Raw genomic sequence first — 24884 nt, 5'->3', positions numbered from 1 at the left:
CGTTAATTATCTGTCAGTCCGTTAAGTATTATGATTGTTTTTTTTTTAATTACTTATCGTCATTCTTATCTATCGGTCTTTTAAATATTATGATTACCTTTTTTTTTTTTAATTATCGTCATCCTTAATTATGTCAGTCCGTTAAATATTGTGGTCACTTTTTTTATTACTTATCTTCATCCTTAGTTATCTGTCAGTCTGTTTTTCTTTCTTTTTATTTCTTATCGTCATCCTTATCTGTCGTTCTTTTAAATATTATGATGACTTTTTCTTTTTATTACTTATCGTCGTCCTTATCGCCATTATTGTCTCAAGGAAGGAAATTGTCCAGTTTTCTTTTGATTTTGAAGTGCGTGTAGTAAAGTCTCATTGCTGTGCCAGTTATTACAGTCAGTGGTAGTAATTTTTTTTTTTTTTTTTTCGCATTTCCATTATCGTCTTCCTTATCGCCATTATTGTTTCCAGGAAGTAAATTATTAAGTTTTGTTTTGGTCTGAGGTGCGTGTAGGAGAGACTCATTGCTGTGCTAGTTATTGCTGTAAATTTTATCTTATTTTATTATTATTTGCTTATTTATTTTTTACATTTGCATCATCATTATCGTCGTATTCATCATATTTTTTTTTTCACTTTTTTATGTATCCCTTGGCCTGTCACCTTAATACGTAAAAAATATATATATAATCTGTATTGATATATTATTATTATTATTATTATTATTATTATTATTATTATTATTATTATTATCATTATTATTATTATTATTTGGCACAGTCGCTAAGTAGAAGGAGGAGAACATACGAAAGATTAATGGTGGCAAAGATATGAACATAGAACAAGAATTACTCCTTAATGGTGCCAAAAGAAAACGAGATTGCAGAGGAGACAGCAGAAGAAGAGGAGGAGGAGGAGGAGGAGGAGGAGGAGGACTAGGAAGAGGATTGCCCATTTCGTTGGATGAATTATTTTAAAACCAATAATGCATAAGAAGACACGGTATATAGACTTGTTCCTTGTTTTGTTTGTTTGTTTGTTTGTTTTTAATTCTCTCTCTCTCTCTCTCTCTCTCTCTCTCTCTCTCTCTCTCTCTCTCTCTCTCTCTCTCTCTCTCTCTCTCTCTCTCTCCGTCAGGCTGGTGTTCGTGGCCTTCCGGACCCTCCTTCGTGGCCTCTCCTGGTAACGTGACGGTGAGCGAAGGGTCCCACGCCTTCCTCCCCTGCAGAGTGGCCAACCTAGGCGACAAATCCGTGAGTGGCATTCCTGAGTGATTTCTTTGTTCCCTTCTCCCGTCTGCCTTAACATTGCTTCAGGGCAGGGGCATCAACCTGGCTACACATGACAAGAGTTTTTGGGGCAAATTTAATAATATTTTTCTGTATATCCTGCACTTTTAACCTTCCTTGTTGCAGGTCACTCATAATTAACTATAGACTCACCCCTTTTCTCTCTGAGCCCCCTCGAACCTGCACTCTTAACCTTCTCTCTTGCAGGTGACTTGGATGAGGCGCCGTGGCCTGCACATCATCACGGCGGGCCTGCTCACCTACTCGCCAGACGACCGCTACAGGGTGAATGTCTGCTTGTGCCTCTAAGTTACGTCGGGGTAATGTTGCTCTGATGTCACGTCTCACTCTTCCTCCTCATTATCATTCAGTACGACATCCCTTTTTTTTCGGTTTTACGTCCGGTTTTCCTAATTTATCAAGGCTAACACGGTGCCTCCTAACGAATGACTGGTTTCGGCATTTGGGAAGCGTAAACCCGAGTGGATGCCCTTCCTACCCTCGGACCGTGGCCAGGATTCGAACCCATTGCCTGAAGATCCCTCAGTCCCCAAAGCACGCACGGTCCCACTGTTTCTTGTATTGCTGCTGTCTTTTTTTAGCCCTTTAACTCTTTCAGCACCATGACACCGATTCCATTGCTTTATACTCGTAGATGTCATTAGAGGGTTTGATCAAGTTTTACGGATGATACTCTTTCGTTATCAAGGGTTTATGTATCATGTCCTTTATCATATAACATTTGTATCGTACTATGACTATGATTTAATGAAGTTTGGAATTTTACTGATCGGGGTAGTTGCCAGGTAATAAGAGCATGACACTTGTTGCGTCATGTGAAGAGCTATAGGTATTTTGTTTTTGTTTTGTTTTTGTTTTTCTCTTCCTCTGCAGTCATACATGTTCGCCTTTATCAAGCATGGGTGGATGTTCCTCACAGCTTTCCTCCATCCACTTCAGTCATGCACATCATCCTCTGACAGTTACTTTTTCCTCCAGTCCTCCAGTCCTCCTTCACTTCACCTTTCCTTCTTCCCGTCCCTTGCGATTTAATCTCCATCTGCCTACATATAACTGAGCAATAATGTAACAAGAGGCAGTGAAAGCTTTGAAGTGCTCCCTCACTCATTTTACAATCAGTGTTATTCAAAGAAATTATATGCTGCACCTTCACCAGAACGTTTCATCAAGCTTGAGAAGCCATAAGTCATAATGTTGGTATTATCTTGCTTGTTTGTTTGTTACATTATAAGAGACTCGAGTCGATGTAGTAGTTAAGTTAGTTATGTAGCTCACTGATTTCTCTCTCTCTCTCTCTCTCTCTCTAACCTGTTGATGTTAGTTTGTTGAATAGTAAGTTAACTATTTTTTTCAGTTGTTTGATTAGTTGATTGTTTGCTTGTTTGTTTATTGTCAGCCAGGTAATAAGTTACACAGTCAAATAGTCAATCAGTTCACTAGGTATTAGATTGTCGGGCAAGTAAACATACATTCATAGGCAGGTAGTAAATGAGTCGACGGTTTGCTAGTTGGGTAGTCATTCACTTCCCTTAAATAGCGAATTACTAGTTTTCTGCCCTGCTAGTTATTTAACCCACTGTTTATTAAGTGCGGAAAAAAAAAAAACATGAAAAGGAATTTCTGGACTTCAGTAACAATTGTTTCGTTTGATCTGCACCCACTAAGATTACAGCGAAAAAAGAAGTACAGCTCAGCCACGCTTGTGTTTCCATCCATGATAACGACGTCAAGTTTGGAACAAGAGATTGCTAATGATGACCACGAGAAGGATTCACTGCAGTGGACAAAGCAGTAAGCTCCTCTTGATGGCCCGAGAGCCTCTGTGCCCTGAGACTCGTGGAAGAAAAATGCACCAGTTACCTTTGCAATCATTACCAAAGGAACTGAGCGAAAATTAGAGAGAACCCACAACCACAGCATGGAGAGAGCTTCCATTTGCACTGTTTCAAATTGTTAAGCTCACCAGATGATGCTTTGACTGAACGAGAGCAATTGAATGAGCATTAAAGAGAAGACACTCTGATAACCACATGACCAGTGCTTACGTGTCCACCCATAGTTTCCTATCAATTTAAGTAACAGAGTAAATACTTCCCTAAAGGAGGAGAGAAGGACGAGGCACTGCAGATGGGGACAGTGGAACGAGATAGCAGTGAATTAGGATCCCCTTCTCACTAAATTGCCTACTATTGGGTTAAGAGAGAGATAGTTGGACCCGGACCCGTGTCTCCCAAATTGAGGAGTATGTGTAGTACTCCCTGGCGCCAGATTAAGGCTAATGTACTCAGAGGGCCGCAGAGGAAGGCCGAGATTGCGACTCAGGGAGAACCACAGAACCCGTGTCTTCGTCGAGTGGTTTAATGGTTTACCACAACGGTTCGCTCTCTCTCTCTCTCTCTCTCTCTCTCTCTCTCTCTCTCTCTCTCTCTCTCTCTCTCTCTCTCTCTCTCTCTCTCTCTCTCTCTCTCTCTGTGTGTGTGTGTGTGTACAAATATAAGACAAGCTACGGAAACAAGACTGTGATCAGAGAAATCCAATGGAAAGAACAGTTTGAGAGCATAAGTTGAAGATTTAAAGGTTAAGAAATGGTCAAGAGTGTTGAGTGTATCCCCAAAGCACTCAGGGATATAAACAGGGAGCTGCACCAGTCTCTCTAAGTCATGGAGTGCGGCAAAGGCCAAGAATGGTGCAGACGTTAATTGTAGAAAATCCTGGAGTTAAAAAGAAACATCAAGACACCTCGGATACAAAATCGCTGATATCCTGACATGAGGACATTTATGATCTCCACAGACTGGGACTCCGAAGCTGCTGTTCCTTTAATAACCATGATTATATAAAAAAAGAAAAAAAAATTGGGTTGTAATAGTGTGTAGGAGTTTGCAGTGTATGAGCATGTAGTGGAGTGATTATAGTGAGAGAGTTTATTTATTTATTTATTTACTTACTCATTTATTTATATATTATTTATCTGTGTATACGTACAATCATCAGCCAAATTCGCAATGACAGCATTTCCTTACAAAACCTATGACAGAAAACAAATCCTAACGAACATTGAGCCACGAGCCTCCCACCAGCACTCACCAAAACAGTCAACCACAGTCCCTCCTGGTAACAGTGCTGTGGCGTCCCCCAGGTGCTGCACCCCGCCAACACGGACGAGTGGACCCTGCACATCAGACACGCCCAGCCCGGAGACGGAGGATGGTACGAGTGTCAGGTGAACTCAGACCCCAAGATTACCACGCCGGTCCTGCTCATCGTCAGAGGTGAGTGTGGTGGTCAAGGTGGTGATGGTGCCTTCTGGTGTGTGACTGTGAGTATAGAGAGTATATGGGTATGTTATGTTTTGTTCCCTGGATTATAGTAAAGAGAGAGAGAGAGAGAGAGAGAGAGGGGGGGAAGGTAGGGAGAGAGCAACATCCATCGTGAAAAATTTGCGCAGTTTTATATGGAGTTGGATAAAATAAAAGGGTCAGTTTGGGCGGTTTTGTGATAGTTCAGCGAGACAGAACGACAGACGGACAGGCAAATAGACAGACAAACAGACAGAGAAGGAGACAGACAGACAACGCACAGATAGATGGAAAAATTGACATATCATTAGTAATATGCAGACAGTTCTATTCCTTTATTATTTTACAAAATATATACAGAATGTAGAGGCGAAATATGAACGAATATTTTTTCACAAAACCTAAAACCAAATTGAGAGAAGAAAAATTAAAAAGTAAGACAAAAAAGACAACAAACTTAAGCAAAGAATTATGAGAGCAGTACAAGACGACAAATATACTCGTATAGCAAAGAAATAAACAAAGAAATCAATGAAATAAACAAATACAAGATGAAAATTCTCTCTCTCTCTCTCTCTCTCTCTCTCTCTCTCTCTCTCTCTCTCTCTCTCTCTCTCTCTCTCTCTCTCTCTCTCTCTCTCTCTCTCTCTCTCACCTGGAAAGGAAGCTGGTGAAGGAATACAAAATAACAAAGTACATGGATAGATAGATGGATAGACAGACAGATAGATTAAGTTATGAGTAAATAAATAAATTAGTAAATAAATAAATATATCATGGCTAGGATAAAAAAATAAATATCATCTAAATTCCCTTATGGTCTTTTATTTCTACCATTCTGTTTTTATTTTATGTTCCTCCGTGTACAGATAAGAATCTTGAGGATCCCTTCTATCTGCACGACCTCGCTGCAGACGACAACAGTAAGTACGTTTCCTCTCATAATCCTCAACAACGGGACTAAGTAATACGTAGGTAAGAGTTTTTATTTATATTTAGATACACGTACATTGTATAATTGTAAATATGGGAACAATAATGATGATGCTGATGATGATGATGATGATTCTGTTTCTTCATGAGGCACAGACGACGTAACACTAAAGTAATGAAGGCATATTAAAGTGGTTTTGATAAGAAGAAATGGTTATACAGTGCTGTTAGATACAATTTTTTTTAGTATTATTTATACTTATATTTAAATATATACAGTCATCGATGCTAAAGGCAGTAGTTGTATGTTGTTTCATAGCAAAAGTGCGATACTCTTTAATAGAAGTACAATAATTTCCAGCGATACTTTTTAGCAAGGTACGATAATTTTTAGAAGAGATACGTGCGATACCTTCTAATAGGGATAATACTTTTCGACAGGTAAAATAATTTTTAGCGAGGTGCGATACTTTTTAGCGTGATGCGATACTTTTTTTTAGCATAGCTACAATTCTTTTTAGCGAGGTAAGATACTTTTTAGAGATACGATACTTTCTAATAGATTTATAACACGTTTTAGCAGAGGTACAGTAAGTTTTAGCAAAAGTACAATATTTTCTTCGCAAAGTACGATACATTTTAACAGGTACTATATTAATTAATCAAGGCACAATATTCTATACATTACCTTGACTGCTGATAACCAAACACTGTCGCGGCAGACACGACGGTACGCATTGAGGGAGCACACGAGCGGTACATCCAGAGGGGAAGCATCCTGGCCATCACCTGCACCGTGGACCACAAGGGAAGGGCGGGACCGAGTCAGGTGGCGTGGTACCAGGGCGCGACGAGGCTACACTACGACTCTCCCAGGGGCGGCATTGCTCTGCAGGTGTGTGACGTGCACCTGTGTACTTCGGCTACCTTGAATAAGTAGATGTGCTTCGTTTTTTATACCTACGTTTGATTTTTTTATTAGTATTGTTCCTCCTCCTCCTCCTCCTCCTCTTCCTCCTCCTCCTCCTCCTTCTACTACTACTACTACTACTATTCTGTTTAACTCTCATGTCTCTACCCTGTCGCTAGTTAGAAGTAGTTACCAAACAACCTTACAAGGACCTAAATCTCTTCTGCTGTTTGGGTATCTTTTGTAATCCTTTGTAATCCTCCTCCTCCTCCTCCTCCTCCTTCTTCTTCTTCTTCTTCTTCTCGTCGTCGTTGTCTCCGCCTTCCTCTTCTTATTATGTAATGAAATTTTCCGGACAGACGGAGAAGTCGCTGAGCAGAACAGTGAGCAGACTCAAGCTGTCGGCAGTGACCCCGACAGATTCCGGCCGCTACAGCTGTCGTCCTGACACTGGAGGCTTTGCTTCGGTCACTTTACACGTCCAGACAGGTGTGTATTAGCCTTGTACGGATATAGTTGTAATATAGATAGTCTGAACTGCACTATCTATAATCAGCGTTTTAAGGCTACAAGATTATTTTATGCCTCAGTTGCAAACTAGGAAGTAATGGACTCTTGACCCTCGTCTACTCAATTTCTAGATCTACACTCACCTCTAATTCTCCATATATTTTGTTATGACGCGGGATGCACACATCTATGAAAAATAATTAATAGAAATAAACGCTTTTCAATGGTCGTGCTGACAGACCAACCACGCGCCGCCGTACAGCAGAGTGGCCACAACGCCTCCATCTCGCCATCCTTGTCACTCCGCCTCGCTCTCCTGCTGCTGCTCCTGACCCACCTCCTCGCACACACACATCGATGACTGACCAGGACAGTCCTACAGCTTTCACCAAATGATGTGATGCTCTCCTTGTATTTTTTTTTTTTTTTAGACTAAATACTATTTTTGTCAATATCTCAGAGAGAGAGAGAGAGAGAGAGAGAGAGAGAGAGAGAGAGAGAGAGAGAGAGAGAGAGAGAGAGAGAGAGATTTTAACGACTTGCACATCTTTTTTTTTTTTTTCTTTATACTACAAAATTTACTACCATTCTACTCATTTTATTTCCTGCCAAACGCCAGTAAGAGTACGGTGTTTCGTAGCCCTGCCCGAAAACGACAGACAGCTCCAGGAATATTTAAGTGTAAGTAATGCATTCCACTTTCGTTATCAGCAGTGTCTCATACTTCCCGTTTTCATTTATCACAGAATAAGAAAGTGATGGTTTCGTTTTTATTATCGTCAAAATACTCAAATTATGTACAGTCATGGTGAGTAGTTGAATATAATACAACACTCACTTCAACTGTTCAGCCATACGTCCTCCGATCTGCCAAGAATGTACCAGTTATCAGTTTTTGTAGACAGACTAGCAGCGGATCAGAGGACTTCAGAGGTTAAGATAGAAAACATTACTTTAGTTTTGACCACGACTCCACCAGTATATGTTCCCCTTACTTCCCAGTGTCCATTACACACCATAATAAAGTATTTCATGCTCATGAATGTGTTTATATACGAGTGTTAGGATCGACCACTGCATTGCACTATTACCACTTGCTCAGTATTGCACTCAACTCCCATACAACTTCCTTGGACCACTCCTCTTAGGGATCGCCGCAGCAGATCACCCGTCTCCATCTTAAGGTTTGCTCACACGAGACGACAACAGTATAAACGCGAGAGCCAGGAATGAAGGAGAGAGAGAGAGAGAAATAGAGAGAGAGAGAGAGAAAGAGAGAGAGAGAGAGAGAGAGATTGTAAACTCGAGCTACAAATATAAGGGAACCAGTGCGTGCCTTTTTTCAAGTCAGCGCCTTCCACCTCTTAACCTTGGTGGATTAATTTACCGGCATGTAAAAGTTTCCTTATGAAGGAGCAGCGGTTGATTTTAAAGGAAGGCGATCAACTAGAACGATTCATGCTTTTCGGTTGTGTCTTTCCCCACCCCTGGTCCCCCCCCTCTCTCTCTCTCTCTCTCTCTCTCTCTCTCTCTCTCTCTCTCTCTCTCTCTCTCTCTCTCATGTCGTATAAAAGATGTAACATATATATTGTAACGAGCAAAGAACTGGGTAATTAGTGGAAGGGTAGTTGATTTGTTAAATGGGTATGTTACCAGTGGGTTTGTATTACCGGGGAGGAAAGTAGGAAGCGAGGATTTATATTGTTTTATATTTGTATTTGTATTATTATTTACATTGCAATATATGTATAGGAGAAGCTGTACATATCTATGCAATATTATCATTACTCTAATAAACTTGACATTTGATCATATGTCAACTTCTGCTGCACTTGGGACCAGTGGTGCCAGCCCGGGTAGGTGGCGCTCGGCTCAGGAAAGCAGGATGTGTGCCTCGTTCGGTTGCCACTTTAGTTAGCCACAGACGCTCTACCTACAGTGAGCTGGGACCGCATTCTGAAATTCATATGCGCCGCACCTCCACTACTTTCAAAAGCCATTATTTGAAGTACGAGTTTTTTAAGTGTTTTTTTACGGTTCTAGTGACAGATCAACAAAATTTGTACATTATGAAAAGAAAGAAAACAGTCTTGAGAACCCTGCTTATCGTATCTGTGGCCTTTGAAAACAGTCGCAGAGAGAGAGAGAGAGAGAGAGAGCAAAGCATTTCTGATTACGGGAAATGATGTTTCCATATCATTGCAGCTTCTTAACTAAACACAAGACAGAACCAGAGGTGAGTAGGAATACGCTGGGAAAAGGCACGCACTGGTACTATGACTTTGCAGCTCGAGCTTACTAAAAAAAAAAAAAAAAAAAGAGAGAGAGAGAGAGAGAGAGATTGTAGGACGGGACATTAGTTACCCAATTTTAATATTTATTGTATCCCTTCGTCACACCTCAAAAGAACATCTTAGAAAAAAATGGGAAAGATCACTTACAATAGTTAAGTTTCCCCAACAATGATGACCACTATTCGCTCATTACGATTAGGGAGGAGAGCAGAGCATAGTTAAAATAATTGCAGCAATTTTAGCAGCAGCAGCAAAAGTAGTAGTAGTAGTAGTAGAAGTAGTAGTAGTAGTAGTAGTAGTAGCAGCAGCAGTAGTAGTAGTAGTACTGTAACCGATAACTATAGTGGAAAGAACCGAAATATTTCACCACCAATAGCACTTAAAAAAAATAGAAATTTCCATAACATTCGTTTAATTATATATCAAGAAAGTAAAATAATTTGGGTGGCAGTTCAACATGGGCAAAGAACCGAAACGTAGCTGAGCCGAAGAAGGTGACAGTAGCGGACGGCAAGTTTTGTTTACCGAGTGACGTTTTGAGAGGGTGGTGATGGTGGTGGCGCGGCAGCACATCTCAACACAGCACACGTCCACGACCTTCCACAGTTCCACAGACAGGCAGCCCATGTTAGTAAGGTGCTTTAGATGCTTTGGGAGTATTCAGATGTTAGAGGTAACCGGAGGAAGATACTGGGACGTGTAATGCTTTTGTTATCACAGGTTGGCTCAAATGACCTTGATTCTCGTGACGGAACGGTAGACATTACTCAAGGTGTTCATGACGTCTTGAAATATCGCAAAGTATCGCCATCTGTTGCGCCCTGTGACGTGGGGTTACAATTTTTTCAGTGATTCCGTTTCTAAGATCAATCATAACTAAGTGGTTAAAAAGTTTTGTTTTATTCATGCACGGTGAGTCACGAGGAGGTTGGTGGTGCCTCGATGGTTTGTGAGGGGTGGCCGTGAGCGTGACGCAGTGTGCTGGTTGCTGTGCTGTGTTACTGGTAGGTTGAGTGTCTATAAGGATGATTTCAGCAACGGGTGGAAATTGGTGTATGATATATGGTTAGAATTTGCATAACATTACTTGGTCACGTTCGGCTAACCTGCAGTTTCACACAGTACTTCCATTGCTCTTCATCTTTTCCACAGTGCACATCAAGCTTAGGGAAGTGGTGGGGTATTGGGGATTTGGGGTGGGAACAAATAATGCATACAGTGTAATACTGATCAAGGTTACCAGTTATTTTATCTTTCATTTTTGGGATTTTTTTTTTTTTTCTGTATCATGGTAAAGGATCATTGGCTCAGCTACAGTAGGCATTCAAGACACTATTCCTTATATTTTGTGAAATCCTTTTGGACTGTCGCCTTCAGTGGGTTTTTTTTTTTTTTTTTTTTTATTCTTTTCATTTGACCAGAGCCCTGTTACATGTATAAAAAAAAAAAAAATTGTCACTTCAAAGTGGTGTGAATAAACTGCAATTTGTAAGATATAATTTAGTTGTTACATTTTTGGTAAACAGGATCTTTCTAATTTCCAGATTAAATTTGTTTATTCTGGTGTTTATGATTTATAACGTTTCTCAGTTAAATTGCATGTCTTTTCTTCTTGAAGAATGGTAGGAAACTGACTCAGTAAGCCATGTTCATTCATCTTTATGGAGTGTTGTCACAGTCTGGTGGATTTCTTTCTTCATCCTTCATTATGGCAACCCCCATCATTGTGGCTCTTCTTAGAAGAATATAACTATTGCTATCATTGTCATTACAGATAAGTTTAATTTCACATACAAGCAAGTGCGTGGAGTCAAGTACTTTTTTCTAAAGTTGCAGCCAGTGAAATTGTCTTTCACTCTGACTTATGACTCCCCTACAGGATCAGTTCTCACATAAAGTTCACAATTGTACTGCTGGGTTAGCTTTGCATTTTTGTGGGAAATTCTTAATTTGTGGGAGAAATTGACTTCTCTGAGCATTTTCAATCACAGGTTCCATCATTTTATCTACAGTTAAAGTCAGGCTAACTGGACAGTAGTTTGGCATTAATGCTGTATCTTTCCTCTTAAAATAGGTGTTAAAATCACTTGGTATCATACTAGTAGTACCTCTACTGAATCTAATAATTTTACAGAGTTATTAATTAGCAGTTTGGTAATAATAACTTACTCTGGGATATGTTTTATGTGGCCTGATTTTGATTTTTCATCCTATTCATCTCCTGTTCCACTATCTTGTTAGTTATGGGAATATCTGTCAGCATATCATGATCATCTCCTATGAAAATCTGCTCTGTTTTGCATGTTATCCTCTGCTATCACCTCTGTCACTCTCTCAACACATTGAAGGGATCCTTCATCTCCAGTTGGCACTCCGCAGCGAGGTGAGGTGCCTTGGAAGGCTTCATCCTTTTCATCCCCATGGACACCACCACACAATCCTCCTCCACTGCTTTACTTGGTAAGGCAGTGGCTTGAATCAAGGTCACCCTCCTGCACTGAGGTCGTCACAGAACTCAGCCTCTGTCTCAGAAATCCTCCAACAGAACTCCATCCCAAACTCTGAGACCTTTGTAATGAAGGTCTCTAGGAGGAACTAACACAGCCAGTAGACTCAGCAACACATGGCACTATCTCAAGTCAGGTCACTGTTTACTATTTTACGTTAGGTAATTAAATTCATTCATATTATTGTAGTTTAATTATAATGTTGTGTTATGTTACATTTTGTATCATGGAAAAATAATTCAAAGAATACATACAACACAAACACTGAAGGGCATGAGTTAAACCACCAGTGAATGCTAAGGGGTCTCCAGTGGGCAAAACCTTTTGAAGCCTGTGACAACACTCCATTTAGCAGACTATACATTCTCCTGAGTGGCATGCAGTCTTATAATGCCATGTATAGTCTTAACTTCATATCTTATGGTAAACTCTGAATGATGTACCTAAAGTGAACTTGATGCTATTTTCAATCTGCCCTAATCCATGACTTGTACAGGGCCTGAACTGCCAAGGATGCTGTTTACGGGAATATTACAATTAACAGATTAACTTGTCAGGTTGGGTAAGTGATGAATATGTATGCATGAAATATGTGGTGCATGAGAAGAGAACATGGTCATGGCAGAGAAAGAATGTAATGATTTATTTACTGTACTTTATTTTCTGATCAATCAATTTGCAGGTGTACATGATTTTCATATTGAAAGTAGTTTTAAACAATTTTTTTTTAACTACTTTCAGTAGTTGGTTTACTTTATAAAAAAAATCAAGGAATATGTGTTAAGTTTTCAATTTTATATAGTAATACTTGCATATCATTTTGCCTCAAAGCTGGTAATTTCATATGCATATATTTTTGACAAACTTATACTCTGGCCTCTGTAAGGGCTGTCTTGTATTTTTGGTAGAAAGCATATGAGATGTTCATAAGAACTGCTTGCAGGCTGCAGTATGAATAACTAACAATATCCTTTGCTTGAATACAGAGTTAGCAGTCACCATGACAGTGTGAGTGACGGTTGAGAAGCTTCCTGCATCCTACGGTGTGTGTGGTGTGTGGTGTTTCCTGTTGTTCTTGAGGGTGTGCTTCTTGTCAGCTCAGTATAGCGGGAGGCAGGCCCAGCATCAGGAAGGCTTCAGGCAAAAACTAATGCTGATATAACATCCAGTACTAATCAGAATGTTCTTACGCATGATTCATGTGACTGTCCATCCCCCTTTCCAGAAGTGTGCAAAAATGGCCTCAAAGAAAGCCTCGGAAACAAGTAAACGAGAGGTACTAACCATTGTAGTGCATGCGCTTGCTGTTCCTGGTGGTGGTGGAGACAGTTCTTGGTCTGGCTAGTGGTGTGTGTGTGTGTGGCTCGGGTGTTTTGGTTACTGACATCATCCTCCTGCTGATAATTTACAAAACAGCTAATACTTGTTTCTTTTTCTTTGTTCAAAATGTTCTTCTAACTGCCAGAAACTTGCAGTAGTATGTATAGTGCATATTACTTGATGCATTACTTGCAAACCATGTTACCTCTACAGTTAAAACCCTTTGTTTCTTTCTTCCTTTAGCAGTATTTTCATATAGTATTTCAATAACCTTTCGTGAACTTTTGAGCTTGGCTTTCTTCGTTTCATCATTTCCAAAGGTGAAGGTGCATGTCGGAGCATTAAAGTGATCAACTTGTGCTGAGACACAATGAACACTTATCATTGTCATTAAATAGAAGTGCAGTGGGCTTTTTAGATGTAGCCGACACAGGCAGTGAACGTAATCATACCCATAAAGTGACAGTAGTCTTGGGTATACAGGCAGTACTTGTGGCTTGTCAAGAAATTGCCACAAAGCTTGCTTGACTTAATATTAAAACAAGGATATCAGACTTTTAATCAAAAGATGGGTTTTTAGGTATATTTTTATGGGCATAATTAAGAGGAATTCCAGATATTATGTAGAAAATCACATGGATTAAAGTTCACTTGAAATTGCTTTCCAGAATCTGTATGGAGGTGATGTTGGTGTATTTTCAGGTGAGCGTGTCCGGGATGTCGTTCCTGCGTGGCTCGGCCAACTATGTGTGGTGCACAACCTCGGTGCTTGGGAAGGGAGCCACCGGGGCAGTGTTCCAAGGCGTTAACAGAGTGGGTGTTCCTCCATGTGTGTTGTGATGGGTGTGGTGTGTGTGTGTTGTGACGGGTGTGCTTTGTGTCTGAGTGTGTTGTGACAGATGTATTGTGACAGGTGTGCTGTGATGGAAGGAAGTAGCATTGTACATAAACATTTTTCTATGTATAATGTGATGTCTGTATGGTGTGTCTCATGATATGTTACCAGTTATGATTTGCAAATTACGTTTCTTAAAAACTAGGTATTGATAAAACAAATATCTGTAAATCAGGAACATTGCCAGTGCTTTTATTTTTTCTATTTTGTACACTTTTATTTTTACTTATTTTTTTATTATTTACTATTATTATTTCATTTATTTATTTATTTATTCATTTTATCTATCTATCTGTTTATTCTGTACATTCATTGAGTTTTCTTGAAGGCATATTCTGCATTCATAAACCAAGATACTATAGGATGATATGGTTTTACTCATAATTACAGATATTCATAAATCAAATGCTCTTAAGATTCAAGTCATGATTTACCTGTAGAGTGAGAGTAAGTTTTGCTCCTTGTCTAGTAAAGTAATGATTGTGATGAGAGTCCTAGTAAGGTCTGTGAGTGTGGATTGTGATTGTAAAGTATTGTAGCACACTGGTGAGCCTGTGGCGGTGAAGACTTTCAACCAGCTGTCCCACATGCGGCCTCATGAGGTGCAGATGAGGGAGTTTGAGGTGCTGAAGAAGGTCAACCATGAAAGTATAGTCAAGCTGCTGGCCATTGAGGAGGAGGTGAGGCTTGCCTTGGTACTGTCATCATTGTCATTGATTTTTTCATGTGTAACTAATGAATATGTAATCATTGAGCAAGATGATTACCACATATATTATGTAAAGTAACACTATTAAGAGAAGCCAACAACTTGTACAGCTATTACTGGTATGCATGTATATGGATTTCTTAGAAGGTTTTAATGAAGATGCCTCCGAAGAAGTTTTCTTTTTAGTACTGAAAATATCAATGTTACATTGAATATGGAAACTAGTAAACTGGAAAAAGTATTTAATGTAAAATCTCATCTGTCAGAACAGTGTATCTGTATACTTGAAGTAGTTTAAGCATTGAGGTTGTTTGATCTCTTACAATGCCTTGTAACCTTATTATGGTACCAGTTATTGATCAACTAGTCAGCTTTGATCTATTAACTGGCAGCAAGAGGGGCGAGGCAAGGTGATCGTGATGGAGCTGTGCACGGGAGGCTCGCTCTTCAACATCCTGGATGACCCCGAAAACAGCCACGGCCTGGAGGAGGGAGAGTTTTTGTTGGTGCTGTCACATCTTGGTGAGTCCCTGCCAGTGGTCCTTCCCTCAGCTGTGATGAATGCTTGCCAGGGTCATTATTATCTTAGTTGTTATTGTGAGTGATAGGCAGGTAAACTTGGCTTCTTTCCCAAAAGGTTGAAGAAAGAATGACATTTTCTGTTTTTACCTACACACCAGCTGCTGGCATGAAGCACCTACGAGACAACAACCTAGTGCACCGTGATCTCAAGCCGGGAAACATCATGAAGTTCATAGACATCGATGGCTCCACCATCTACAAACTGACAGACTTTGGGGCGGCACGGGAGCTTCAGGACGACCAGCAGTTCATGTCTCTCTATGGCACAGAAGAATACCTGGTGAGTATCATGTGTCATGAACAAGAGTGTGGCACATGTCATGTTACCTTTTTTTCTGTTATGTAATATTTGGAAGGAAAGGGAAGTTTTTGTGGCCACTGTAAAACTACATTCAGGGTATATGTATAAGCTGTATATATTGTGAAATGTAAGTGGATATTGTGTTAGATTTGGGTCCAAAAACCAGAAAAATCAGAAATCCACAACACTTTCAGTCCAAGGAATTTTAAGCAAGGGATTCTTAACTTGTAGTAGTAGTAGTTGAAGAGCTAGTTAGTTTAAACAGGAATAACAGATCAGGATAAATAATGGTAGTTTGAGCCAAGCATTCTACATAGGAATAACTGAAATAATAACGGATTAAGATAAAAAACGGTAGTATGGGCTGAGCATTTTACCTCTGAGCTGTCTGGTCCCCTCTTATGTTTTATATAAAGAAAATGTTAAAATATACTCTAAAACTCTTCCATACTGAAATCCAAATAAATTCTGAAATACAAAGAGTGTCTGATTCCAAGGTTCTCAGACAAGAGATTGTGAACCTGTACTATATTTTATTTATAAAAAGGAGGTAAATTAGCAAGTATAAGAGACAGGCAGGTACTGGTGATGCTGGAAGACTGAACATTAAATCAGCACACATTTTCCAGCACCCAGACATGTATGAGCGAGCCGTCCTCAGAAAGCCTGTTGGAAAGACCTTCGGTGCCCGGGTAGACTTGTGGTCTATAGGTAAGGAAGGCTTACACAGTAGTAAATTTTATATAGAAATCTCTGAATATTTCCCAAATTATTTATGAACAACTAGTCCATATGTTTCCAGATTTTCATTTTGTGGATTTAGCATTTGACTTAAAATCTAAACAAAAAATCTGCTTACTCCAAGAATTGACCTTTGATAGTAATGGTTGATGTTAACTGATGTGTCCGAGGTAAGCACCTGATGGTACAATGTAACTTTTCGTACCAAGGTGTGACACTGTATCACGTAGCAACTGGAATGCTACCCTTCCGGCCATATGGCGGCAGACGCAACAAGGAGACCATGTACCACATCACCACAGAGAAGGCACCGGGAGTCATTTCTGGGGTCCAAACCTCAGAAAATGGTCCCATTGAGTGGTGCACCACCCTGCCAGAAACCTGCCAGCTTAGCCTGTTTGTAGAATCTTTTGTCTTTGTCTTTTAGCTGTGTATGACTATTGGAAGGGACATGTCAGTGTTGTCTCTTAGCTGTGTATTACTATTGAAAGGGACATATCAGTGGGGATTTATAACATATAGTTTGAAGATCTCAGTTTTCTGTATGGTTTTGCTCTAGAATTTATTTGCTTTAGAATGATTTGTATTTTTAGACAAAATTGACCTCAACCAAACAAAGACTAATTAAATTTCCCCTTTCCCAGTGGGTTGAGGAAGTTGGTGACACCCCTACTGGCGGGGTTGCTGGAGGTTGACCCGCAAAGGATGTGGAACTTTGAGAGGTTCTTCCAAGAGGTGACTATGATTCTGAGCAGGAAGGTAGCACATGTGTTCCTGGTGAACAAAGTGCAGCCACTTACCATCTACATGGACCCAGAACATAGGTGAGTCATCCTTCATCCCAGCATGGGGTAAAATAAGTGATGCCCATACAGTGATATAAGTATGAGTATAGATAGGAATCTGTGACTTCACATAGATTCCCTGAAGTAGACTCCTGGAGATAAAACATCTTTTTGTTGCTGCAGGTATGAGGAGCTTCAGTACTTGATATGTGAACAAACAGACATGAACCCAGTGAACCAGCTTCTGCTTTATGACAAGAAGCACTTCACTTCAGTAGTAGCCATGGATCAGCCTGCCTCCTCATACCCGTCCACCACACCTCGCACTCCTCTGGTTCTCTTCTCTAAGCAGGACGATGACGTCACACTCACCTTGCCTGAAACACCTGGTAATTATTGCATTTGATTTGTAGATACATTTCAATGTTGCATGGATCACCTGCTGTTCATTTTACAGGAGACAGATGCAATTTAAAAAACTAACTGATCATCCATTGTTGTAATATGTGTTCTCTGTCATCTTTCTCAAAACAGCGGTAAAGTTTGGCAGCTTCCCGGCACTGGTGAGTGTGGAACACGATGCCACGGTGGGGAAGTCCATGTGTGCCGTGGGTCATGCAGTCAAGCGCAAGATTGACTACTTCTCAAAGTGTGTCCATCTTATTGAATACAGTGTTCTCATGTTCATGTGAGTACTGATTGTTTTCTGTTTTTATCTATTCAATGTGAAGAGTTGCTTCATGTTAATGTTAGACTTGATTTTCCATCACAATTCAAGAGGTCTCATTAATTTAATTGTCTACTTTGGGTTTCATAGACCATCATTTTTAAGGAATAACTCTTTAACAAACTGATGAATCATGCTACAGTGAACTAATTCTTGTCGTTCATCAAGAGACAAAAGTGATAATAAAGGCCTTTGTAAATTAATGTGTATAAGTCAGCTGTTGCACACATGAAGGTGTTACAACAATGATGCAGAGTATCTATTTGCAAATAGTGATGCTGAATAAAATACACATAGTGCTAAATATCATGTTTGCATGATATGTACACCCATCATGTCTCCTTTCATTTCACTTATGATGCATGCTTGGAAATGACACTTTACTTTACCAGTGGACAAGTTGCCCAAGAAAAATATTGGTGCATAATAAGTGCCAGTGGATTTTTAAGCTGTAAAATGTCATCCCAATAATAATAATTTCAAAGAAAATTACCAAGAAATATACTAATATGAAGTTTAGAGTTAAAGAAAAATTACATCACTGAAACGCTTCATGATTGGTAGAAAGCAAAGCAAAAGAGCTTAATATTTTCAAGTAATTTCTATAATGCCTTAATGTCGATGTCTGTCTCCAGAGAAGTCATTATGCCAGAAGTTTATATGATAACATTCCTAAATCTTTTGTCTTTGATGTCCTTATTTGGATGTGCATTTCCAGTGAAGTCATTGTCCAGGAGCTGACAAACCTGAGGTCACAGCTGAACCACGTGCAGGCGCTCACCTCCACTGTGAGTGACCGCTTCAGTCAGCTTGTTGCAAACCACCGCAGGTTCCTCATGCTGACCCAGATGTGCGGAGGAAACCAGGATGTGTCAACACAGGCACTGAGGGAGCGAATGGAAGACTTGGTGAACAATAAAGTTGATACCGAGAAATCAGTAAGTTGCTGTTATATTGCAGCATCCATGTAGTGTGTAGATGGTCATTCATTTGTGCTTCTTCTGAAATACTTAATGTTACTTAACAAGCACCAGTTGTCTGCCTTGTATTAATTTGTTGCTTTACTACTTCCCTAATATACCATATACCATCCCCTTTTTTACTGTAGTAACATTCTTTTTAAGATTCTAAAGTTGGTCTGTGCAGCACAATTAAGCTTCTTTTTTATTTCCAAAATTAGATTGAAGTTTTCCTTCCCTCTGAGGCATGTTATGCAATGCATGTCCAACACACTGACAAGCTTTGGCTTTCAAAGGAATATTGAGCACCATCTCACAGATCCATTATAGTTCAATAAATGGAGCATCTGTTATCCTCTTCTGATATTCTCTCTCTCTCTCTCTCTCTCTCTCTCTCTCTCTCTCTCTCTCTCTCTCTCTCTCTCTCTCTCTCTCTCTCTCTCTCTCTCTCTCTCTCTCTCTCTCTCTCAACACTCCCGTACCTCCATCCATGCTTCAGTGCTGACATACTACTATCAAACCAGTTTACTTAAAATTAATTCCTCATTTCATTATTAGTTTCTTGTACTTAGATCTCACTCTATATGGATCTGCAAAGTCAGTTACAATGCTCTTTTTCCTTCAGTAACCTTGCGTTGTTTCAATGCATTTCCAGATTCAGTACCTGGTGTTTGTTCTTGTGAGATAATCCTGGAGATATTTAGTAATCATATATAACTCTCTCTCTCTCTCTCTCTCTCTCTCTCTCTCTCTCTCTCTCTCTCTCTCTCTCTCTCTCTCTCTCTCTCTCTCTCTCTCTCTCTCTCTCTCTCTCTCTCTCTCTCTCTCTCTCTCTCTCTCTCTCTCTCTCTCTCTCTCTCTCTCTCTCTCTCTCTCTCTCTCTCTCTCTCTCTCTCTCTCTCTCTCTCTCTCTCTCTCTCTCTCTCTCTCTCTCTCTCTCTCATATGCACAGTTCCCTGCCCTACATTTTCCATTCTAGGCACATTTTATAATGCAGGGAAAGCAGAGACACATTCTAGATTCCCAGAAATTATAGTTTCCTTATTTCATCTCCAAAGTAATATTGAAATTAATTTTCTCATATTCACCTTTTTTTTTTCTCTCTCTCCTTGAATTAAAGCAACAATTTAATGAAGATGTTGCCTTCACAAATGAGTATTAGGTGATGACGATTGCTGATTGTGTCTTTGTTGTCACCCATTGTGCTGATGGCAATGAATGAAAGGAAGGAGCATGTTGTCCTGTTTTTGTGCATTTCCATGCATCCTTTATGGCACTTGCTTATTACTGGATGCTAATAACTTCTGTTATTGGAAGATAATGCTGGAAATGACAAGCTTGTAATGTATTAAATAATCTGCTCAAGTGCACCTCTGCATGAGCTGGCAGTGCAGGATTGCCTTGGCATGTCACTGACTGGCATTTTGCATCTTGGACAATGTTGAGTTGAACGCTTCTTTCTTGAGAAGGGGTGTCTCACCCAGGGCTTGATGTCCTTCAGGGAGGAGGTGTGTACTCATGTACTGGATATACTGCCTCATCAGCTTATTTTTATCTATCCTGGATTTTACTTTTTATTTTTCCACTCTTATGGACAATCCCTTTGAGAAAAGGACCAAAATATGGCATTCATTTATCAAATTTAATTTAAGTCCATCAATCAATTACACCACTGAAATTTCACACTTGCACTGTTCTCATGTGTTTACTCACCCAGACTCATGTAGTGTTTCCAATATCTAGTTATTATTAAGATGTCGGGTACAATTTTCTCATAAGCTAGAGTGCATAAGGAGAAAATGTGGTGAATAAATTCACATTCATCGAGACATTAGAACATTTGTGCACAACCAGGAAAGACTTGCATGAAAACACCCTTTCTGGTAAATGTCAGTCTTAATTTCTGCCTCGACCCTCTCCTTCTATGTCCTCCCTTTGTCACAAGTAGAGCTTTAGACACATTGGGTATTACATGGTTGTGGTAACCTCCCAGAACCACTCGCACCTTGGTCGGGGAGGCTGGAGGAGCTGGTGCAGGGTGCAGGGGCGCAGGACAGGGTGGTGAGTCAAGCTGCATCTCTTACGCACTTGAGCACAAGTTTTTCTGTTTTCTGGTTGACATATTAAAAATTAAGAGCTTGATAAAAGAATATTATTTTAAGATAAGCACTTGCACTTTGAGATATTGGTGACATATTAGTCAGTTAATTGGATAAAGCTGAAGATGAAAAATTGTCAAAGAAAATACTTGCACACTACCAGTTTTTGTGTTGATTCCAGAGATGCTGCACTTTAAATAAAAATGAGGAATTACATTTATTCATATACTCTATTAGCTCTGATGTGCAGCTACAATATTTGATATTTATGGAAAGAGATCCTTAGCAGTTTTTAGTTTACTTGCCATGTGCCTTCCCATACCTTACTGTTCACTAATAAATTTTAATGCGACTCCAGGTGAGAGACTCTCTGAATGCCATAGTTCCCGTGGTGAACCAGCTGTTTGAGAGAGTGGTGACAGGAGCACAGTTGCGGCGACAGTGGCAGCAGGTCAGGAGTGATGCAGCTTCTGTGGAGCGAGCACCAAACAAGGCAGCCACTCTAGTCAATAAACTACGAGAGTCTTGGCAGCACCTACTCAGAGACAGAGCTGCAAGAAGTATGTGCTGTTAAGCAACATTAGGCAGTGAATATTCGTCACATCAAGATTCAAATCTCTAAATCATGTCACATTATATTGTGTTAACTTCATCTAGGTCAAATTAGTTACATGTTATTTTCTTTTGGCTCAAGAGTAACTATGCAGATGTCAAATGGCAGTCAAATATCCACACTGTGTCACTCATTTTATTGATTTCAGATTGCATTACACTTTATTTTCTCTTCACCTTCAGCACTGACTTTCAATGATGAGCAGTTCCACTTGTTGGAGAAAATGAAAATTAAGGAAACAGCTAAAAGCTTGGAGACGCTGCTGGCCTCAGTCACCGCCACACTGCACTGCACCACTGACCACTTGGCGGACTGGTGCAAGTATGGCTTCTTGTGTCATCAGAATGCCTCACTTAAAATGAATTGAAAAAGCAGTTAACATATTTGAAAGATAATTGTATATTTTTTTCTTCTTATTTATTTATTTATTTATTTATTTATTTATTTATTCTATTTATTTATTATTTTATTTTTATTATTATTATTTTTTATTTATTTATTTTATTTTATTTTTTTTTCAGAGTGGCAAAGGTCCAGCGAGTGCAGACTGAGATAGAACAGGCAGATCTAGAGAAGCATGAGGCACTGTTGTACTCCTTCCAGGCCACACTTGGGGACACTGAGGAGAGCTATCACCTCACCCTCTCAGAGCTTCTAGCTACCATCAAGGACAGAAAGCTGCAGGATGATGCCAGACTTCAAATTGAGGTGTGTGGTTTTTGGTACATGTCGGGCATTTCTTGTGGTGTCCTTAAGCCATGACCACATGAGGGGCAGCGCCTGTGTGGGCAAAACACTGTCATTAGATTACGAGCTCATTCGCATGTTTGGAAGGTGGGAGTGGAGATGATTTCATTGCGAGGAAAGCAAGGACAAATTGTGCAAATGCACTTACCGATTTCATTGTGGGGAAACCAAGGACAGTTTGTGCAAGTACCCTTGCCTGTGGCTAAGGCAGTGCCTGGTCATTTGATGGCAGGTCTCCTGAGTTTTTTTTTTTTTTTTTTTTTTTTATGTAGGAAGGACACTGGCCAAGGGCTGTGTGTGCCCAGTAGTGGCAAAAAACCTCCAGCAACTGAGTTATCTGGTAACATTGCTAAACAAGTAAAGAATCTTTGATATCAGACAGTGCCTTACAGGGAACTGCCTCTCATGTGGACACAACTTTAAGACTCGATGCACACTGAAGCTCTACTTACCTCTCTCACTTTCCTTTCGCTCATTCATACTTGAGCAATAGTTGTCAAAGATATTTTGAGCCTGATGAGAGGAGACCACAAGTAGTGAAAGGAATTATTACCCTTGAGATCTGAGGCTGTCCCTCCATCCTTCCTTACATAGTTTTCTATTCTGAAAATGAATGCCAAGGTACCAACCATGGAAGGATGAATTGCTCCTTTAATTTTCCTTTCCTAAGCAGTAAATGGAGCTGATTCTCTCTTCATTTAGCTTTGTTTCTTCTACTCATCCTGAGTTATGGTGATCATATCCGAGTCAGTTTGCTCAAGTAACAGTCACTGTAGTCCATTTGTCACAGGCAGAATCAAGAGTGGATGCACTAACTATCTGAGTGAGCCATGAATACAGAGTAGTTTGCATGACCTCAGCACTTCATGAACATAGCAGAAATAAAGTGAGTGTGTGGTGTCCCTGGCCATGATGGGAGGTGTCTTGGGCATCAGTTCTTCATGTGTAACTCAGATGGAGGTTTTCCCCTTTCAGGGTGTTTCAGATTTCCTTGAATTTGCACCTCTTCCTTTCACACCTTGCTGAGTGAAAAAAGAAATCAATGGATATCAGTTTACAGCAGTGAAAGATACGGATATTTGCTTGGCAGTGTGCTACTCAGGTGTAGATGTATGAACTTGACAGCCTCTCTGTGAATGGGTTCCATGAAGACCATCATTTTATTGGAACCAAGTTTCAAATACAGGAAAACTTTTATGCAGTAAAGCCTGATTGATTAATTTGTGCTAAGTGCACTCTGCAGTTTTTTACATAAGACGAGCTACATAATGTTACCTGAACAAGTGACCTGATTCTTTCAGCAGCTTGACAGAATTTTTCTCTTCAGAGTGATGAGGGCAGTGACAGCCGGACCTCTGCTAGGACAATAGACTCCAAGGACAGTAAAAAGTCAAGGAAAGACAGCATCAACAGGACCAGAGTTAGACTTTCGTATGTATATCAAATGTTTGCTTTTAGTGTGTGTTGAAGCTAACCACGAATTCAGTAATTAGATGTTGTGCAAAGTTGAATAATACCATTTTATTTATCTTACTGCTTACACTAATACTACTAATTGAGACTCACTGGCTGGCATGACTTGCCTCCTCTATCATTCCCTCTGCACCACACTTCCTAACTCTTGCATGAAGCCTTTTGCATGTCTAATGCAAGAACTATATTGATTGATTCATTCATACTTTCTTTTCAATCATTAAGTACTTACCTTTAATATTATATTATGAAACAATATCAGGTAATGTTAATTATTTTCAACCAAAAAAAATTGTAATGAAGCATTTAGTGTTGGTATTTGCTTACTTATCTTTTAAAAAGCCTCAAGGCTCCTTAAAAAAGTGTACAACTCAAAGTCTTTTCAGTTATTTACCATCAGGCTTGCCTGCTTTGTAGGAAAGTACTTTTATGTTAAGTAGCATGAATTTACAAAAAACTACACATCATAGCAATCTGTATGCTTGACTTTTTACATTTTAATATCACAGTGTCCCAAGATATCCCATGAGTCATGATGATTAAACTGTTTTTGATCTGTGGTTTTGTAATTATTGTACACATTACTTTTGCGCTCTTAAGCATCCAGTACCTTCCCTCCCTCTGTACACACCCCAAAAATTCACTGAACTCTATTAGCACCAAGCATTCAGAGATATATGAATCAGGAATTTAAACAGCTCACTCTGAAGGTCTGAGTGGTATATTTCAGCACAGATCATTCAAGCATAAGTGATTGATATAACAACAACAACACCATATTTTTGGTGGCATGGCTTTAAAGCATCATCACTATCAGGCATACCAATTATTCCAAATTATGAATTAATCCCTTTCACATCCATCATGACAAAATATTTATTAACTTTCATTGAGTGTACTTAGCCATACAAACCCTGACAGTTTAACTCAAATCCTGATCTCAAGTGATGATACAATGGCTTCTTTTTCCTCAAGGTTGCAGGAGATGTGTGAGGCTCAGGAGGAGGTGATGAGGTTGCTTCAGGAGAATGGAACTATAATCAAGAGGTTTCAACGCCTCACAGCCCTAACCCAGTCCGGCTCTGATGAAGGGTAGCACCATAACTGAATTTGCAGCTCAGACACACCACACTCACATGCATATTGAGACATATAATTTGTAATTTTATATGAATG

The 24884-nt window shown here is 39.7% G+C and overlaps 2 protein-coding genes across 3 annotated transcripts in view; both read left to right on the top strand.

The window, feature by feature from the left end:
• LOC135113719 (zwei Ig domain protein zig-8-like) overlaps positions 1–7995 on the top strand; it is a 40492-nt gene extending 32497 nt beyond the window's left edge. For both annotated transcript variants that reach the window (XM_064029244.1, XM_064029243.1), the window contains exons 2-8: positions 1132–1247; positions 1491–1568; positions 4444–4576; positions 5473–5526; positions 6259–6431; positions 6806–6935; positions 7196–7995. In XM_064029244.1, the coding sequence (XP_063885314.1) occupies positions 1500–1568; positions 4444–4576; positions 5473–5526; positions 6259–6431; positions 6806–6935; positions 7196–7317 (681 nt within the window). In that variant the 5' untranslated portion in view covers positions 1132–1247; positions 1491–1499 and the 3' untranslated portion in view covers positions 7318–7995. The remainder of the gene's footprint in view (positions 1–1131; positions 1248–1490; positions 1569–4443; positions 4577–5472; positions 5527–6258; positions 6432–6805; positions 6936–7195) is intronic.
• An 877-nt stretch (positions 7996–8872) lies between these two features.
• Positions 8873–24884, top strand: part of LOC135113715 (inhibitor of nuclear factor kappa-B kinase subunit epsilon-like) — a 16868-nt gene continuing 856 nt past the window's right edge. The window contains 19 exon segments of the mRNA XM_064029237.1: positions 8873–9192; positions 12983–13033; positions 13780–13890; positions 14512–14652; positions 15074–15203; positions 15362–15543; positions 16194–16275; positions 16515–16701; positions 16950–17129; positions 17274–17479; positions 17625–17778; positions 18536–18755; positions 20770–20779; positions 20782–20837; positions 21234–21435; positions 21671–21809; positions 22010–22196; positions 23563–23666; positions 24684–24884. The exon segment at positions 24684–24884 is cut by the window's right edge and continues 856 nt beyond it. Coding sequence (XP_063885307.1) covers positions 9139–9192; positions 12983–13033; positions 13780–13890; positions 14512–14652; positions 15074–15203; positions 15362–15543; positions 16194–16275; positions 16515–16701; positions 16950–17129; positions 17274–17479; positions 17625–17778; positions 18536–18755; positions 20770–20779; positions 20782–20837; positions 21234–21435; positions 21671–21809; positions 22010–22196; positions 23563–23666; positions 24684–24804 — 2517 coding nt within the window. The 5' untranslated portion in view covers positions 8873–9138 and the 3' untranslated portion in view covers positions 24805–24884.

The sequence above is a fragment of the Scylla paramamosain genome, chromosome 26, assembly GCF_035594125.1.
Source record: "Scylla paramamosain isolate STU-SP2022 chromosome 26, ASM3559412v1, whole genome shotgun sequence".
NCBI lineage: Eukaryota > Metazoa > Arthropoda > Malacostraca > Decapoda > Portunidae > Scylla > Scylla paramamosain.
The sequence above is the reverse complement of the archived record's forward strand: the minus strand, read 5'-3'. Positions and strand labels throughout refer to the sequence as shown.